This window comes from Vulpes vulpes, unplaced genomic scaffold (assembly GCF_048418805.1).
Source record: "Vulpes vulpes isolate BD-2025 unplaced genomic scaffold, VulVul3 u000000652, whole genome shotgun sequence".
Taxonomy (NCBI): Eukaryota; Metazoa; Chordata; class Mammalia; order Carnivora; family Canidae; genus Vulpes; species Vulpes vulpes.
The window spans coordinates 1,644,108-1,662,389 of NW_027325771.1; the positions used below are offsets into that span (position 1 = coordinate 1,644,108).

The 18,282-nt window shown below is 49.3% G+C and overlaps 1 protein-coding gene across 1 annotated transcript; it reads right to left on the reverse strand.

Moving 5' to 3' along the window:
• Nucleotides 1–11,530: 11,530 nt before the first annotated feature.
• Nucleotides 11,531–14,182, reverse strand: TMEM174 (transmembrane protein 174). Its single transcript, XM_025983199.2, has 2 exons — nucleotides 12,838–14,182; nucleotides 11,531–12,754 (listed from the first exon to the last, which is right to left on the reverse strand). Exons 1-2 carry the CDS (start codon nucleotides 13,428–13,430, stop codon nucleotides 12,625–12,627), a joined length of 723 nt encoding a protein of 240 aa, XP_025838984.2. The 5' UTR covers nucleotides 13,431–14,182; the 3' UTR covers nucleotides 11,531–12,624.
• Between the last annotated feature and the right edge of the window lie 4,100 nt (nucleotides 14,183–18,282).

Genomic DNA, 18,282 nt, shown 5'->3' on the forward strand with positions numbered 1-18,282 from the left:
AGGAAGCCTGCTTCTCCCTCTGCCTGTGTCTCTGCCCTGCCCCCCATGTGTGTGTGTGTCTTTCTCATGAATAAATAAATAAAATCTTTTTTAAAAAAATAGCCAAGAAAGGAAGTTCAGGAACTGGGGCAGATTAGAAGTAACATTGGGGGTTCTGTAAGCCAACCAGGAATCCCACATGATACATTTTTGTATCCCACATGCCTTCATTTTTGCCCCCTGGGCAGATTGGTGGTTTCCAGATTCCCTTTTCAGCTCTTTTGAGGGGGGGGCGGGGAGCCTTAAGGCACACTCGTGTGTTTACTGTCCTCTTTGTCTCTGGGCTTCTCCGCGCACCCTCCCCCCCCCGAGGGCTCTGACATAAGTCTGTGCAGCTTCTGCCCCGGGTAGCTGCAGGGGACACTGTTCACAGCAAAGTCTCTGTGAGTCGGACCGTTGGTTCTTGAACTTGGGTGCACGCTGGAGTCACCTGGGAACTTTAAACATCATTGACATCTCGGGCCCTCCTCTAGAGAGTCTGGTTCACTGGGTCTGGGAGGCAGCCTGGGCATCGGGACTCGTCAGGCTGCTCAGGTGGCTCTAACATGCAGCCCTGCATGAGAGCCACGGGATTAGGCTCTGCTGTAAGTGTCGGCCACGGCGGGGGGCGGGGGGGGAGTGTGGCGCGGTCTCTCAGCCCCTCTGATGGGCCCTGCCCATCCGTGTGTGTCATCTTCAGTGACCTGAACATGCCAGTAGGGGAGATCACAGACTAACCACATGCTTCTCTGCCTTTTGAGTCATGGTTTCCCTTGGGTTGGGATTGGGGCTGAGGAGAGCGTAGGTACTGACCTCTGAGCCTTTGAAGACTCCCTCTTACTTCCTGCATCCTTCCGAGGGCTGAGGGAGAGGCAGGCGTCTAGGCCGGCTGCAAACCCGGGGTTCGTCAAGCCCGGCTTCGGAGGCTGCATAACTCTGGTGCTCTGCCCAGGGGGAGCATGCTGTTTTGATCTCCTGGCTGAGTGATTTAGGCCCTCAGAAGAACCTGGCTTATTTCCCCTGGTGCCTAGGTTATAAATCAGCCACTGTTAGCAGCTGTGTTTTACTCTTTCGGGCCACAAGGGAACTGTAGTAGTTTTTACTGAATTAGCAACTTAATTGCACTAAATATAGCACTAATGCCCCCAAAAAGTTATGGCAGCTCCCAGCGGCGTCTGGCTTCCTCTGTTCCTCCCCCTTCGCCCCCCACCGCCACCCCCCGAAAACTCAGAGAACAAGTTAACCTCTGAACGCTTCGAGTTATTAAATCCCAGCTTCTGGAATGAATGCACTTGGTTTTGAATATGTCGGTATCATTAAATCCTGCCCTGTGACGGTCATGTCACCGTTAATGTCCTTCAAATGTGAGGATGGGGGAACATGACAACCCGACAAAAACGCAGAGAAATGAGACCCACGTGTGGCGCCCTGAGGTCCCGGTTCGGCGGCCCGGTCGGAGGCTGGCCTGCCTCGCCCGCCAGGTGCTCGGGAACCGCTGGAGCTGCCGCCGCGGACTGCACCTGCCGCCGGGGAACTGCCAGGCCGGCGTCTTTGGCTGAAACCTTGCCTCTGGCCCGTGGACTCGGACTTGGCGCTCCAAAGTTAGTATTTCTAGTTCAGCAGAGGGATTCAAAACACACATTTTCTGAAAAGTTCCACATTCTTGAGCAGACAGTTGAATGTAGACTGAGCAAGAGGGAGAGGACCCAGGATGGGAGAAGCTGCTGGGGATGCCCCGGGATCGATGCCACCCCGTTCCCCAGTAATGAAGCAACAGCAACAAAAAACAACTCTGTGTCCCAGGATCCCTTTGCAGCTCGGTAAAGCCATGGACCACATCTGGCCAGCGAGGAGGAAGTGGAAGTACAGCACGGAACTTCCAGGAAGGCTCTCTCTACGAGGATCAAATCGGGTGCGATTTGTGTCCTTCTCTCCGTCTTCTCCTCCTTCCTTCTGCCTCCTGGCGTGTGGACATAACGCCACGCGTCCGCAGCCACCGTGGACCATAAGAGGACTTCGAGGAGGGAAGCAGGGTGCCAACTAAAGATGCCACAAAGACAGGAGTCCGGGTACCTGAGCATCAGGATCAGCCCCATACGACCGACGTCTGAGCTTTTTATAGGGAAGAGAGGAAGAAACTTCTCTTGTTTGAGTTAATGTCATTTGGGGGTTTTAGTTACATGAAAACAAATCTACTTCTGAGTGATAGACTCTGGTAGGGCAAAATTAATGGAAAAGTTGTCTCTCAGTCTGTGTTAGCACATTTGGCTTATGGGTGTCCACCTGATAGAGTGAACGGCATCCTTTGAGAAAATGTATGTAACTATGTCTTATGCTCGGTGAGGTTAAGCAGCTTGCCCGACATCACCTAGCTAACAGCGCCAGCGCCAGCACTGATCCCACCTGTGCTCGTACTTGACCCCGCTTGCCCTGTCGTGGGAGCATGACTTACTAATCGCAAGTCTGCAGACTTTGGAGAGCTTTTTTTAAAAGATTTTATTCATGGGTGCCTGGGTGGCCCAGTCGACTGAACATCTACCTTCCACTCGGGTCATGATCTCAAGGTCCTGGGATGACTCCTGCTCGGCAGGGAGTCTGCTTCTTTCTCTCCCTATCAAGATATCTGTTTGTTTGTTTGTTTGTTTGTTTATTTAATAGAGCACAAGCAGGGGGAACAGGAGAGGGAGAAGCAGGCTCCCCGCCAAGCAGGGAGCTCCATGTGGGGCTCCATCCCAGGACCCCAGGATCATGACCTGAGCCAAAGGCAGATGCTTCACTGACTGAGCCACCCAGGTGCCCCCAGACTTTGTGGTTTTTTATTTTTATTTTTATTTTTTTAATTTTTTTATTTTTTGACTTTGTGTTTTTGATCAACATTATCATCACGTTTAATCCTCGGCAGGCTGTGTATCGGTCAGTTCTGGCCTGAATCCACCCCAGACCCGAGGAGCCTGGGAGAAACTTGGTTACTCCAGACACGTTGCCCCTTCTGGAATCTGCCAGCCTTTACGAGTAAGGCTTTTGTCCATCTCTCCTTCACCTAGTCCCCACCTGTGATGCTCCCAGTCAATGCTTATAGACTCTGCATAACAGGAGGGAGGAGGTTCATGAGAAGTTACTTTTGCTTAGAAGGTTTTATTAACAGGTTAACGGGGTTCGTTGGCCTTCTCCAGCTGTGCGTTCCCATCAGGTCAGTTACTGTATTGAGAGAGCGCTCGATAACTGACGTGGCTGATCATGGAAATGAGATTTGTCAACCCATCAACATTAAGAAGAAGGGAGAGAGAAGCCTCTTTGTTTATTTGGGCCATTCTGGTTCAATGAGTGAGGGTGACAATGAAATTTAAGTCCTGCCCCAGAAATACCAACGAAGTCACAAGCTGTGTGCTCCTGTCTCTACACTGAGGATAGTCTGTTACCTTAACGTGGAGCCGGCAGCAGGCTACGAGGGTCATGCTGGTTCCTGGAGCGAGGTGGCTGCGAGGGCAGGTGTACCCAGGGCCCAGCTCACCGCCTGCCAGTAGGATGAGCCTCCTGAGTTGACGGTTTGTTGTTTAAAGAGTTGAACAAATTTCTGAGTGCCTGTAATGCTGACCCTGAATAATGTTTTCTCAGTGTCATACCTTTTTTTATTTTATTTTACTTATTTAGTCATGAGAGCAGAGAGAGAGAGGCAGAGACACAGGCAGAGGGAGAAGCAGAACTTGATCCCGGGGCTCCAGGATCACGCTCTGGGACAAAGGCAGACACTCAACTGCTGAGCCCCCCGGGCATCCCAGTGTCATACCTTAACATAGTGGTTGACCTGCGAGTGAAACCAATCATAAAAGTACATAAGACATAGTATATCTATTATATAATGACCTAAAGACGGGTCCTTTGTGCCTAATGTTAACACATGGTCACACTTGGAGGAAACAAATTGGGTTTCCCTACATGTAACAAAAAAAAAAAATCATGGTGGCTTAAACAAAATTTAAAACTTTTCTTCTCTTTGATCTGAAAGAAGTCTGCACAAGCAGGCAGCATCACATCATCGAGGACCCAGCCTATACTGTCTTCCCTCTCCATCTTTGTGGCTTCTATTCCCAGAGTCCTCTCGTGGTCCGAGCTGGCTGCTGGGTGTCCTGTGACTACGTACAAGGTGTAGTCCTTCAGAATGACGAAAAGCAGGGAGTCAAAAAAGCAATTCCCCTACCTATGTATTTTCCAGGTGGTCTTTCTGGAACCCTTGTGCCAAAACTTGCCCTTGTATCCAGTTGGCCAGAACTGCATGCTCAAACTTCACTGCAAAGGAGGCTAGGACCTCCTAGGTGGGCTCACTGCCACTGGGGCTTTTCTGCCCCTAATAATACAGGGCTGGCCATTCTCAACACATTGGCTCTTGGAGATTGTTTATGCTCTTAAAATATATTAAGAAACCCAAAGAATTTTTGTTTATGTGGTATCTATTAAGACTTACCTTATTAGAAACTAAAACAAAAAAAAGATTAAATATTCATTTGTTTATTCATTAAAAAATTATAGTATCTATATCAAACCATCACATTGTACAGTTTAAAATCTTCTAATTTTACATGTTAGTTATACCTCAATAAACCTGGAAATAATTAAAATAGCTCCAGGACCTTCAAAAAAAATTAAAACATAAAGATAAAAATTTCAGGGGCACTTGGCTGGCTCAGTTGGAAAAGCATGCAACTCTTGATTGATCTTGGGATCATAAGGTCAAGTCCCAAGTTGGGTGTAGCAATTACTTAAATAAACAAACAATGAACTTTTAAAAAATAGAGAAAGTAAAATATAAATAAAATTGCAATTATATCCCCTTTATGTGTTAATAACATATTTTTTTCCAATGTGGAAAAAGGATGAGAAGAGTGATATTTCTTTCCAATTTAGCAAATTAAAAAAAAAAATACCAAATCTAACAAAAGACAGCCAGATTCTCATATCTGCTTCTGCACTGACTCTGTTGCAGTGTGTTGTTCTGGTTGAATTATATGAAGAGAATCTGGTTTCACACAGATGTGTGAGTTGGAAAATGGAGAAATGTTTTTAAACCTTTTCAGATAATCATAGATACTGTTCTTTGATACCACCCCGAAACTCACGTGGCAGTTTCTTTACGGCTAGTTGCAGTGTGGAATCTGAAATTGCATCCGTGACTATTTTGTACTCTGTTCCATTAAAATCCATTGGTCCATCTAGCACATTGAACACGTGTTTTATGTGCGTGCAGTTTTGTAAAATCACCTAGTGCTCATGTGGAAAATATTTGTTCACGGACTTATACAGACCTTTCAAATGTTGACACATTTCATTATATAACATTTTTTTAAAAATCACATTTTTAAGTGCCACTTCTATCTCAAAAATAAAGCCCACTTTTGGGGGAGTTGTCAAGCCTGTGATGACAAATACAAGTTTTCAGGAAATTCCCATTTTCACTTCACAGGTTGGATGTCATCGTGGGCAACACAGCGTCAGTGACTTCCCTTGAAGTGACAGACTCACTCTGTTCAGTGTGGAGAGAATGCCGGCCACGCACGCCAGTCGAAGGCTTTGAGAACCACGGAGTGAGCCGGGAGGTCAGTCAGGGTGTCACTTGAGCCCAGGGACCAGAAAGGGGACCCTGCAGGTGAGTCGCTACGGCCTCCAAGGGGCCGAACGAGACACAGACACACTCTATAGTCTAAATCTGTTCTCTTTGGAGCTTGGTAGATGGAGCCCTTCGCCATCTTTCTGCCTTCTGGAAAAATCTGCACATGTTTTTGTGGCTCCTGTTCAGACTGTTGTGGGGTGGTGGCATCCTTCCTGGCTGACGTGGGGTCAGGCCAGTCCCAGAGGCCCAGGAGGAAGAGCCCCGGGGGGACAGTGGGAAGGTCTCTGAGGGGCCAGAGCCAGAGCCCCGGGGGCCGCAGCGGGCACTGACATCCTTGCACAGCACCCAGAGGGCCGAAGGGTGGCAAATGCTGCATCGCTCATCCCGTAGCTCTTCTGGGGAGGAGCCAGCGCACCCTTGGGTCCACCTCCAAAAGTACGGAGGAAAACGAGCTGCTGCTGCGGTGAGCAGTTTTCCCAAGGTGTGCGGGGGGGCTGGATGAGGGAGTGATGGACGAACCCCCGGAATCTGACTCATGGCTCTGCCGCTGACACCAATCCGGGTTGGCCTCACACCGAGCATGAGCCGCAGGGGGCTGCAGCAACAGCGTGTACGTGTGAAGAATCCACGCACGGGGGGAGCGACATGACGAGCACTCTGTCCTCTCCCCCGGGACCTTACGTGTGTGTCTGCGTAAAGGTGCTGCTCATAGCACAGCGCGCTTGTGCCCACGGGCACGTAAACACACCACGTCTACATCTGTGCGCCCTGTGTGCTCGTCTGTCGACGTGTAAGCAGCAGTGACAATGGAAATCATTTCGCCGGGGCCTCAAGAAGGTGACATTAACAGTAACAGCACATGGAGAGATATCATTTGCTTCTCTTCTTCCTCTATTCCAAAAATAATTTTTTTAAAGATTTTATTTATTTATTCACAAGAGACAGAGAGAGAGAGAGAGAGGCAGAGACACAGGCAGAGGGAGAAGCAGGCCCCATGCAGGGAGCCTGACGCGGGACTCGATCCCGGGTCTCCAGGGTCACGCCCTGGGCCGAAGGCAGGTGCTAAACCTCTGAGCCACCTGGGATGCCCCCAAAATAATTTTTTGAGCAGGTAGGAAATGAACAATAAAATTTTTAAAATCATTAATTAGCCTGGACTAAAGTGAAAAATGAGTCTCCCATCCTCTGCCTCAGAAATGATTATTACCAGTTCTTACATTACTCACCAAAATATATATATTTAAAAAGTGTACGCACACACACATTCCTTTTTAAAGAATTTATTAAAGTAATAAATGTAAGGATTCAAACAGGAAGATCTCGGACTTCTTACCTAAGCTTCATTTTCAGCCCCTTGTGTGTTAGCAGACTCCAGCACACATATTTGTGTCTATGATTTACACATGTGTAAGTTTTGTGCCGGAGGACAAATTCTTTGTTTCAGAAGAAAACTTCTGGAACCCAGAGCACTGATTTCCTTCCCAGTTCATCTGGTTATTAATCTTCTTAAAAGCTCAAGACAAATAAAATTCCCATATCTGAGACCTTTGTGGTATCCCAGAGGCAGGTGAGAATCATTCCCGTGGAGTTGTCTTCACGTTCTGATTTGTCATCAATTCTTAAGAGCCATCCAGTAAAGGTTTATTTAGTACAGCTCTCTGTTGATTTTATAACCAACTGCTGACTGCTTGGGACATAAAACTCTTGATGATTTACAGGTAGTAAATGGGCAAGAAATCCATAAATCACATTCTATGAGAGGGTATAGGTGAACACACACACACACACACACACACACACACACAACCACTTCAAAGGAAGAGTGGTAGGCATGTCCAGAAAGTGCATATATTTCTAATTTGAGGAGAATTGGGAATTCATTGGTGAGAGGTCCATTATCAACAGCCCCCGTGAATTAAATTGTACCGGGTAATATTTTAATGTTCAGCAAGAGGCTTTGCCCTTTATTTATTTATTTAAGAGATTTATTTAATTTATGATATTGATTTATTTATTTGTGTGAGAGAGAGGGGGGGTGAGTAAGGGAAGGGGCAGAGAGAGAGGGAGAGAGAGCATCTCAAGCAGGGTCCCCACTGAGCAGGGAGCCCAGCATGGGGCAGGATCCCTGGACCCGGAGATCATGACCCCCCGGGCCAAATTCAAGAGTTGGAGGCTCAACCACCTGAGCCACCCAGATGCCTCTGCCTGCTATTTCTAAAAGAGGAGACTCTGGTTCCCACTTCTGAAATGTTTGGAGGAGTTTTCATCGAGACCTTACCCCGTAAAGGATGAAACCTTCCCGAGAAGTTTTTTTTTACCTACCAAGTAAAAAATGCTAAAGGTTGTCAGAGTCTTCAGATACTCTTGAAACTATTCTGCAACAGATATTTCTCAACGTGTAAACAGTCACTTAAAGATCTCTTTTTGTTTTCATGTATCTATTATTTTTAGCCCCGTGTTTAGAAAAATCTCTGGTAGTATGCTAAAGTCTGAAAAAAATAAGTTTCTAATTCCTAAAAAGTCCTAGAGGTCCAGGGAAACTGACAGAGAAGGAGATACAAACTGCAAAATCTTAAAAAACATTTTCATTTGGAAAGTGAAATTTAGTAAATATAAATCTGCTACCATGAATAATTTGCCTCCCAAAATACAGTATAACTAGAAATTTAGGATGCATTTAAGCAAAAAGCTGATATCACTTGGATCCCGATTCAAGCAAAATGAAAACGTAAAAATAAAATAGAGAAAATCGGAGTAAATTGAACACTGGCTAGATATTTGATGACATTAAGTGTAAATGTTTTAGACATACTAATGGTGTGATTTTTTTTTTGAGTCTTTACCTTTTAAAGATATACAATGACATATTTTAGGATGATGTGATATCCTTATAAAAATCCAGTTGGATGATACAAATATCAAAGCATCTATGGTACACCTGAAACTCATAATGTTGTATGTCAGTTATACCCCCATTTTTAAAAAAAGAAGAAAAAATCTTTTAAAAAATAAAAAGATGAAAAACCCTGAAAAAAGATCATAAAAATCCAGGTGGGGCTGGGACACCTGGATGGCTCAGCGGTTAAGCTCTGCTTTCGTCTCAGGGCATGATCCTGGAGTTCAGGGATCTAGTCCACGTCGGGCTCCCTGCATGGAGACTGCTTCTCCCTCTGCCTGGGTCTCTGCCCTTCTCTCTGTCTCTCATGAATAAATAAATAAAATCTTTAAAAAATAAAAATCCAGTTGGGGGATTGTGCATGGGGCTGTAATTGCAGCAGGATTGGCCGCAGGTTGAGGTTGGTGATGGCCACACAGGGTTCTATGTACTATTTTCTCTACTCTTGTATTTGTTTGAAATTTTTCATAATGTAGAAAACACCAGAACAGTTAAGTTGAACCAGAGTGGTCCTGAATTATCTGTTTGAAAAGTTCTTCATTTCTCTCTCTCACCCTGTCGTTCACCAGGAGCTGGGTGCCGGTTGTGTGCAGGGCCCTGCGTGAGGCCTTTGGTGAGGGCCAAGTGCTGCGAGCAGCAGACGGCGCCTGGCACGTTGACCGCTGCTCAGGACCCGGCAGGAAGCCCTCTGTTGGTAAGAGGCCTACCCCACGGTCACTCTGTGGAGCTTCTGTCTGGGGGCGTGGAGCCTCGGCCAGCCCTGCTCCCGGGATCCAGTGTAAACAAGGCTGGTGAGCGCCCAGAGGTCAGAAGCTGGGAACAGACACCCACAGCCAGCTCTTCACGAACAAGAGGCCTTATTTTTATGCAGTTGCCGCACCCTCTGCCAAGAAAGTGGGGAGGGCGTTAAAAAGGCTGATTTTGTAGTAGAGAGCCACTCAGTGCAATTGAAACCAAGACCCATGCCTGGCACAGCAGAGCAAGAGGGGGAAAGACTGCATCTCCGGGAAGGGCCCCCCGCCCCTGCCCCGTGTAAGATACGCCAAGAGCTCTGCAGGAGGGAGCAGACACAGAGCCACCTGCAGGGAGGGCCATCCTGCTGTTGGCCCAGGGCAGAAAGAGGAAGCCCTAAGAGCTCTGTGTAATGCCTTCCCCAGGGTTCGGGGTGGCGGGCCTCACCTCACAGGCCCAGATAATCCCTGTCCTGCCCTGTCTGGATCATCCGCTGTCGTCATTCTCTCCAGCCCAAAGGCCCAGCCCCGGTCAGCTCCTGGGACATGTTTCCAGACAACATTACATTCTTGAGAAGCCTGTCTCTTTTGATTAACAAGACCTCTTAGCTTTCTTTAAGATTCCATATGCACGGCCAGATCGTGCCCACACACAGTGCCCCACCGACGGCTGAGGGCGGACGAGAAGCATGTTTCCTGGTGTTGTGGTCACTTAGACCTGAGCTTTGCCGGCAAGGGCACTGTTCCACCCTGCGTGGCTCTAGGCCTTGCCCTGACCGGTGAGTGTCTAGACCCAGAGCCCAGGGCCCCCCTCGTTAAGGCCGCTCACTGGCTTTCCGGTTGCTCTGCAGACACACACTGAGATGTCTGACAAGGCTGACATGGCCCCGTGGGCTGCCAGGGCCACTTCCCACACCGGTAACTCCAGGGTGGACCTCCTAGGCAGGACCGGACAGACTCTAATCCACTGTCCCCAGATCACAGTCCTCCGTTCCTCCCCGATCAGATACTGGGAGAAAGAATGAGAGAGGGCAAGTATCTGGTTGACTGACATTGTTGGTTAGAGGCCAAGGAAGGGCCTGGCGTTGGAATCCTAAAGCCATGCGGTGGGCTTCCCGTCATGCTGGTGCCTGCAGCCCCCATATAAAGACAGAGCAGGGATCTAGAAGCCAGACAGCAGGTGGAGGTGCTTGTCAGGTGGCGGAAGGGCTGTGTGAAGCTGCAGCAGCTGGCAGTACAGTTTACACAGCCTGCGGGAGCCTCCCGGGGCTGCTGGCCACTCGGCCACTCGAGGGCGTCCCAGGCATGTCCCTCATTCTCTTTGATTAGGTACCGGCCACTGTTCCCTCAGCTCCCAGCACAGCCCTTGGGGCTCAAGAGGCACCAGTTGCACGCTGTCCGGCGTGAGCAGTGCTCCCTGGGCTCACGCAAGTCCAGGGCCCGGACTTCACTTCCTCCAGCAGGCCCCCATGGCCCTCCTATGTCGCCCAGATCCCTCTTCCAGCCACAGCACCTCTCACGGTGTCAGAGTAACCCACAGACCCGCCTACCACCCCTACCCCAGCCACACGCCCTGTGAGCGCACAGCACAAGCTCTGGTGAGCACAAGTTGGGTGAGTTTGTCACTGTTGGAGCCCCACTGGATGGCCCATATCCTGCCGCAGAGCAGAGACTCCATAACTAACGTTGACTGAATGAACAAATTCCCTACCCCCCGCCGTTGCAGGCCAGCCTCCCACCTTGAGCTCCTGAAGCTCGATGCATCAGTTATCTGTCTGTTAGCACTTCTCCCCTCTTAGAACAGGGGCAGTTGGCGCTGAGCAGTTCTGCTGCCTGGAGCTAAAACTCCCCAAGGCCACTTGGCTGCACATGGGACTCCCGGCGTCAGCAGGATGGATCGCGGTCCTACCTGCCCTGCTCCCACATACGGACGCCCTTCCCCAACGTCTTTTTCTTACATGAGCCTCCCTTGATGCTCATTATAACCCAAATCCAGGAATATAAAGCTGTGGGGTGAGTGAGGATGAGCAGAGAAGGGGCCAAGGAGGCAATCCTGCAGGGTGTCATTGCCGGGATGGCACAGCCAGTGATGCCCCGCTGTGTCCCTGTCACCCCATTTCCTCCCCAGAACCGATGGCTAGGAATCCACTATTTCATGAATATTCTTTCTGCATGCAGAATCCTGTTTTTTTTTTTTCCATCACCTCTTATCATCAAACATCAAAATGAATTCTCATATAAAAATGTTCTATTCCTAAGATATAATACAAACCATGCCAATAATGTACCAACCATATTTTAATCATATCCTTGGAAAACTAGATGTTTTTGATAAAAATCAGTAAAAATCACTCCATATATAAATATGGTACCAAAATCTTAAGGAATTGCTTGCTGAATCCTATCTTCCTTTGGGATGAGCCTCCCTTATCTCAAGTGGTAGGAAAATAAGGAAAATATTTTCTTTTAAAACCCGATAGTTGTAACTGTCTCTTCTTAAGTCTTTGATGGGTTGTGGTTGTTTATTACACAGTTCAGATTCTGGAAGATTAACAGCATCAACTTCTTTTATAAAGAAGGTGAGTTTGTCTTAACCTTAAAAATCGTTTCCATGATTAGTGGTTTTCCAGGTATTGCCCTGAATCTCTATTTTGTCTGATTTCGCAGAACTCATCCACAGGTACTTAGAGAAAGCTCCAGGTTCTTGGTCACTGGGCTGGGGTAGCTCGTGTGTAGCACAGATCCCAGCCTGGGGGCGCACAGCGAGCTCTCGCCTTGCCAAGAGTCACCATGACCCAGTGATAACTTAAGAATGTATTTATGTCATTGCCCATCATATTTATTTTGTACAGTTATTATTTTATTCTGTTGCCAGCTATCTAATCCTTTTTTAAAAAACAGGATATATTGTTTTATTTTATTCCACTAATAAAATGCTGTGCAGCCTTTAAGATACCCAGAGTCCTTAAGGGACACTGGATGGCAACCAAGTGTTTGGGAATCTGCACCACCCCTCCGCCCTGTAGGAAGGGGCTGAGAAGAGGTCCTAGGACACCTCCAGTTGAGCCTGGAGAGCTTCCCCGCTCTCTGCCCACCCATCCCCCCGCCCCCCAACCCCCGGCTGCCGTGAAAACTCCCAGAGTCACAGCAGCAGTGATTTTTCCCTCGGCTACTGGCATTAAATTGAGACACCAGTGCCTTCCTGTAGGCCAGGGGTAGGTGGTGGCCCGAGGGAGGTTCCTGCCCCTGAGCCCTGTGCAGGGCAGGTCCAGCTGGACCGGAAGGCAGCTTCCCCTCTCCGGCCGCATTTTCACCAATCTGAGCCCCCCCAGGGGTCGGGGGTCAGGCTCCTGGGCCGCGGGCTGAGCTGGGGGTCACGGAGGGAGCACCTGGGTCAGCATGGTGGGCTGGCGAGGAGGGGAGTACAGCTCCTCATACGGGGGAGGAGAGAAGACCTCGACCCCCGGCGGGGTGGCTTCCAGCAGGTGGGCCGCGGGGCCGGATCTGGAACGGAGCAGAGCACACGCACCGTTAGGGCCCGCCGAGTCCGAAGCAGGGCCGCCGGCCTGGCCACGGGCCCCACCTACCTGTCGCGGCCCCCCGCGGACGACGGGCCGCCTTGGTCGCCCACGAACACCGCGTTGTCCGCCGGGTAGATGGTGTAGTAGTGGGGAGGGCCGGGCGCGGGGCCGCAGGGGCTCCCTGGCTGCAGGAAGGTGGCGTTCACCCCAAGGGGCTCTTGGGAACCGTACGGAGGAGGGATGTACTGCACCACCGTGGCCCCGTGGAACGTGATGGGTTGGTTGATCCCCGTGAAAACAAACGACTGTCCTCCTGCCGTCTGCTCCGCGTCTGGGGCCCTTTCCTCACCTTCTCTGCACACCTGGCAGGACAGCATTTTGAACTTGCACACAGCGATCAGGATAAACGTGACCCCAACTGACAGCAGGATGGGCCCGAGGAGCTGGGTCCATTCAAAGTGGGAGACCCCCTGGTATTTGATCCAGCCCATGACGGTGAACGTGATCCCCACCAGCCCCAGGAAGATGCCTGAGAAGAGCAGGGTGGCCCCCGCCTTGTCGTCATCCGACACCTGGAGGTCGGCCGTGCTGGGCGTGTAGGGGGTCACGGAGAACACGTTGAGGGGCAAGTCTTCCACGTGGCCGCCGGCCCGCTCCATCGCCCGCCACGACCACCGCGCTCCCTGGAGGGCCGGGGACTGGGAGCGCCCCTAAGAGCCGGGAGGGCTGCCCGGTTACTCATGGAAGGACTTTGGGCCCCCGGAGTTAACAGAGTGTGGCGGCAGAGGCTGAACCTTGAGTAGAAGAATAAAGGGCTGGGAAGCGGAGCCTGACGCTTCTCCTGCGGTGGCGTGGTGGCACGGTGGCACGATGGGAGGTCTCCGCACTGGAATTCGCTGACAGGCTCTCCCATCCCCTTTGCTCGCTCACCCGGAGTCCGCGAGCCCGTCCTCGTGTGCTCCCAGGTGCCTCCCTGCAGTCGCAGGGCGCTGCGCTGGGCCCCGCTGGCATCCCCCCAAAACCAAGGTTGTGGAAATGGCAGGAGTGACCTCGGGGCCTCTGGCGGGGGGCCCTGGCAGAACCTGCCCCGTGTCAGACACCCCACCACGTCCCTGCCGGCTCAGCTCCACAGGAGTAAACAGACGCCTTTCTTGGCCGAGCGTGCATCCTTCCCGCAGGAGGGAGCCCGAGCCGTGAGGACCCACAACCTCCCATAACTCACTGAGCTCAAAGAGCTGTGGACTTCTCTCCCACCCAGGTGCCTTTTGCTTTGAGCATGTGGGGGCTGGTTAGAAACCTACCCACGCATCACACCACTGGCAAAGGTGCACGAGCAGCAGGTACGGCCAGGCGTCCAGGGGTCACGGCCTCAGAACCTCCCTCCCTGGCGGCAGCACAGCCCCTGTGCCCCAGGTGAAGACAACAGCTACGTCTTTAAACTGCTGTGTTTTGCAACCAAACCCAAGCCAATTTAGAGAAGAAAGCTTGGTCCTCAATGATGTCCTCTGTCATCCATGACTACAGCAATGCAAAGCGGCCCCATGAACTTCTTCCTCTGCAGAATAGTGACTACAGCTCTCTGCCTTTCCTGGACAGGTCTTATTCAGATGGATGTCTCTCTTCCATGCTTAAATAGATTTTTAAAAGATTTTATTTATTATTCATGAGAGACAGAGAGAGAGAGAGAGAGAGAGAGAGAGAGAGAAAGAGCACGGCAGAGACCCAAGCAGAGGGAGGAGCAGGCTCCATGCAGGGAGCCCGACGTGGAACTTGATCCCGGGTCTCCAGGATCACACCCTGGACCGAAGGTGGTGAGGTGGTGCTAAACTGTTGCGCCACCGGGGCTGCCTGGTGCTTAAATATTATATTAGCTCCCTTTCCCAATATTGAGCAGAAGGTCCAGGAAAACAGTTGCCCTCTTGCTCTAGGTAGGGCTTCCCAAACTTACTTGATGATAAAAATCACCAGGGCCACTTTTTCTAAAAGGCAAAATCTGAGTTCCTTACTCAGACCAACAGAACCCAAATCTCCAAAGGAAGTGTAAGCGCCCCAAGTGGCTTTCCTCATCGGGAATCTTTGTAAACCCTACTCCAACTTAACCCCAAATGCTCCTCGGTGACAAGGGGACTTTTTTCCCACCAAAAATGCCTCCCTCCTGCTACGGGATAAGGCCTGTAATCTCCAACTTCATTTCCAGATGGGAAAGCAAGCAGGTGACCCCCTCAGGTGCCTTCCCAGGTGTGTCCCTGAGCAGCCAGGATGGAGTGGTGGTGCAGTCGGAGCGGTCTGCCCCTTTTCCCACTGAGCTAGATCAAAGATCCAGGGAAGCCAGCTTTTCTCTTTAATCATAAAAATTCTGGTCAGCTAGCCTGAAATTCTTTTCATGCTCTTAATCCCTGAGTTAACAGCTGAAACAGTGCCTGGCATTTAGAAAAAGCTAGGCTTTCAAAAGTCTTCTTCTAAGTCACTCAGTTTGTGTTTCTCAATTATCTAGCTATATCCACCTGCAGTTAAGGGAACACTCAAAGAGCAGGGCAGAGAGGTCACTTTTGTGAAAATAGCCCATGAATGCAAAACCGAAATGACTTTCAGAGCAGAGAGGTCAGGTAATTTAGTTAAATTTCCAAGGTCACCTTGATTTAGCTTCTCACTCCAAAAGTTCAAACTCTGTCTATGCGGTAAATAGCAATTTTTTAAAAACCTAACAAACCAAATTCAACAGCATATTAAAAGAATCCTGTGCTATGACCAAGTGAGATTTATTCTTGGAATGCAAAGATGGTTCAACATTCAAGCGTCAATCAATGTAATACATCATATCAACAGAATGAAGCAGGGGGGAAAAAAGCCTTAGGTACTTATCTCAACTGACATCAGGAAAAAAAGTGCTAAGGATTATTATGTTTAGATTTATGTATTTATTTGAGAGAAAGTGCACACAAATTGGGGGAGGGGCAGAAGGAGAGAGTTCCAAGCAGAGCCCCTGCGGAGCACGGAGCCTGTCTCAAGGCTTCATCCCACCACCTGTGAGATCACAACCTGAGCTGAAATCACAAATCAGATGCTCAACCAACTGAGCCACCCAGGTGCCTCAAAAGTGTGAAGGATTATTAAACACTTATTATGGACCAGTTATGATTGTAGGTATTTAGTATTATTCCATCTTTTTAACAATCAGGTTATAGTCAGTCAAGCTCCAGGGCCCAGAGTCCCCTGTAGGTGTGATTACAGCAGCTTCATTGCAGCGGGGGAAAGTGAAAAGTGAAAGCACTTAATAAACAGAGACAAGATGAAAGTGTTTAATGTGCAATAAGGGATAAAGGATTACCAGGATATCTTGACCCACAAGAATCTGTGCTCGTGGCAAGCTGATCATAGTGTCTCTAGGAACAAAATGCATGAGCCTCCCACAAAAATGTTACTGGTTTTTTTTTTTTTTGTGAGTTGTGGACAATTTTTTTTTAATAAGATTTTATTTATTTATTCACAGAGATGCAGAGAGAGAGAGAGAGAGAGAGAGAGGCAGAGACACAGGCAGAGGGAGAAGCAGGCACCATGCAGAGAGCCCGACATGGGACTCGATCCAGGGTCTCCAGGATCACGCCCTGGGCTGCAGGCGGCGCTAAACTGCTGCGCCACCGGGGCTGCCCGTTACTGGGTTTGTATAACAGGAATAACTTCAGATCCGAAGTCTAAAAACCTGACTTGTGTCATCACCACGGAGAGTCGGGGCTTCTTACCAGGCCTGCAGACCTAAGCTGCCCAGAGACCCAGAGCTCTGTGACTGGAGAGGAGACTGGGTTCCCTCCCCTTGAGAAAGAGCTCAGCAGCACTGCCCCACGGTATTCTTTGAGTCTTCCTCTGACTATTCCTTTGAGCGCCGACAGCCATCCACCCATGCTTCTTGGGAATTGACGTACATCGACTCTGAACTGATGCTCCTTTCTGAGGACCCAAAATGCCACTGTGGTCCAAAAGTCAAAGTGGGGAGTTTATGATGGTCAGGTGACCCATGGAGTTTTGTCTTCTTTAAATGACAAAGGGTCCAGTAGGTCTATGAGTCCACCATGTGTCTATTTGTCCAGTCCTTGAATATAAAATATTTGGCAACTGGCAAATCCCCGATTGGCTCTCTACCCTGTGGAGTGAGGGCTGCTCTAGGAGGAAGGACCTAGTAGAAACCCCTCCTTACTAAGATGGAAATACAAAAGGAATGCCACTTTCCTAGAGGAATTGCAGAAATGAACGTCCCCCTCAAAGACACAGGGGTGAAAGACACAGAGGCGGTGACATCCCTGTTGAACTCAACTACGTGGCCTGTCAAGAAGGCAGGCAAGTCTTGAAGAATGATCGTGTATCAGTTTAATCCAGGCGTGACTCCCGGGGTTGTAGCTGATGTTCCAGAGGTAGGTCTCAGCTGGAGCAAATCATCATAGCCCCCGGCACTGGGAATGCAGTGATCATTCTGGCAAATGATGGGGGTTTTTTTCTACACCAAATTATTAAGAACCAATTCTTTCTCTACTCTCTTCCAAATTTTTATCAGCGTAAATGAACTGTCTCAAATGGTGTATAGTCTCTTACTATACTTACTCAGTAAGAGACTTACTCAGTGATCAAGTAAGTCTCTTCCTTCAATTTTTAAACTCCGTGCCACCGGGTACAATAAAAGCCTCCCAATTTCCCCTTGCAGTTGCTGTTCAAGAATGCTTAGCACTGAAACTTGAGAAATATTTGTTGACCAAGCCAACTTTGTGAGCCCTTTGTCTTTGAGGTGAGCGATCCAGGCACTCGTATGGTCAAAAATTTGACCCTTTGTACTGTAGGATATTTTTATTAATGAATAAAAATAATAACGACTCATGGAGCAGTGGCTCTCCAAGCACAGGCTCTGGATCAGTAGCATCAAGAGCATCAGGCAACTTGTTAGAAACGCCAATTCTCGGGATCCCTGGGTGGCGCAGAGGTTTAGCGCCTGCCTTTGGCCCAGGGCGCGATCCTGGAGACCCGGGATCGGGTCCCACATCAGGCTCCCGGTGCATGGAGCCTGCTTCTCCCTCTGCCTGTGTCTCTGCCTCTCTCTCTCTGTGTATATCTCTGATGAATAAATAAATAAAATCTTAAAAAAAAAAAGAAAGAAAGAAACACCAATTCTCAGCCCCTCCCCAAACCTAGAGAATCAGAAACTCTGCGAGTGAGATCCAGCCCTTCGGATGAACCCAATGCCTGCTGAAGTTTAGGAGCCACCACAGTAAAGAAATACGTTGAACTAAAAATGACGGTGCCATGACCGTCTTAGAGGTGATGATTTCCAGTACGTTTAACCCAAAAACATATTTCAGGTTATGCTTCATGAAACAACCCTCAGGCCGTAGTTTTTCTTAGTATCATCCTCTGGGCACCTAACAGGAAGTACCTTTCAGCATTTATATAAAAAAATCCTGTTAGGGCCAGACGGTGGAGGGGAGTACAGTGAGCCTGCGCTGCACAGACGTCCGGGCCTGGAGGACG

What these genes read in the sequence shown, in the direction of transcription:
- TMEM174 (XM_025983199.2), bottom strand. Translation starts at nt 13,430, where the DNA reads ATGGAGCGGGCCGGCGGCCACGTGGAAGACTTGCCCCTCAACGTGTTC. An exon ending in TCCGCGGGGGGCCGCGACAG is followed by an intron (nt 12,755 to 12,837) that starts GTAGGTGGGGCC and finishes GCTCCGTTCCAG; the next exon opens with ATCCGGCCCCGCGGCCCACC.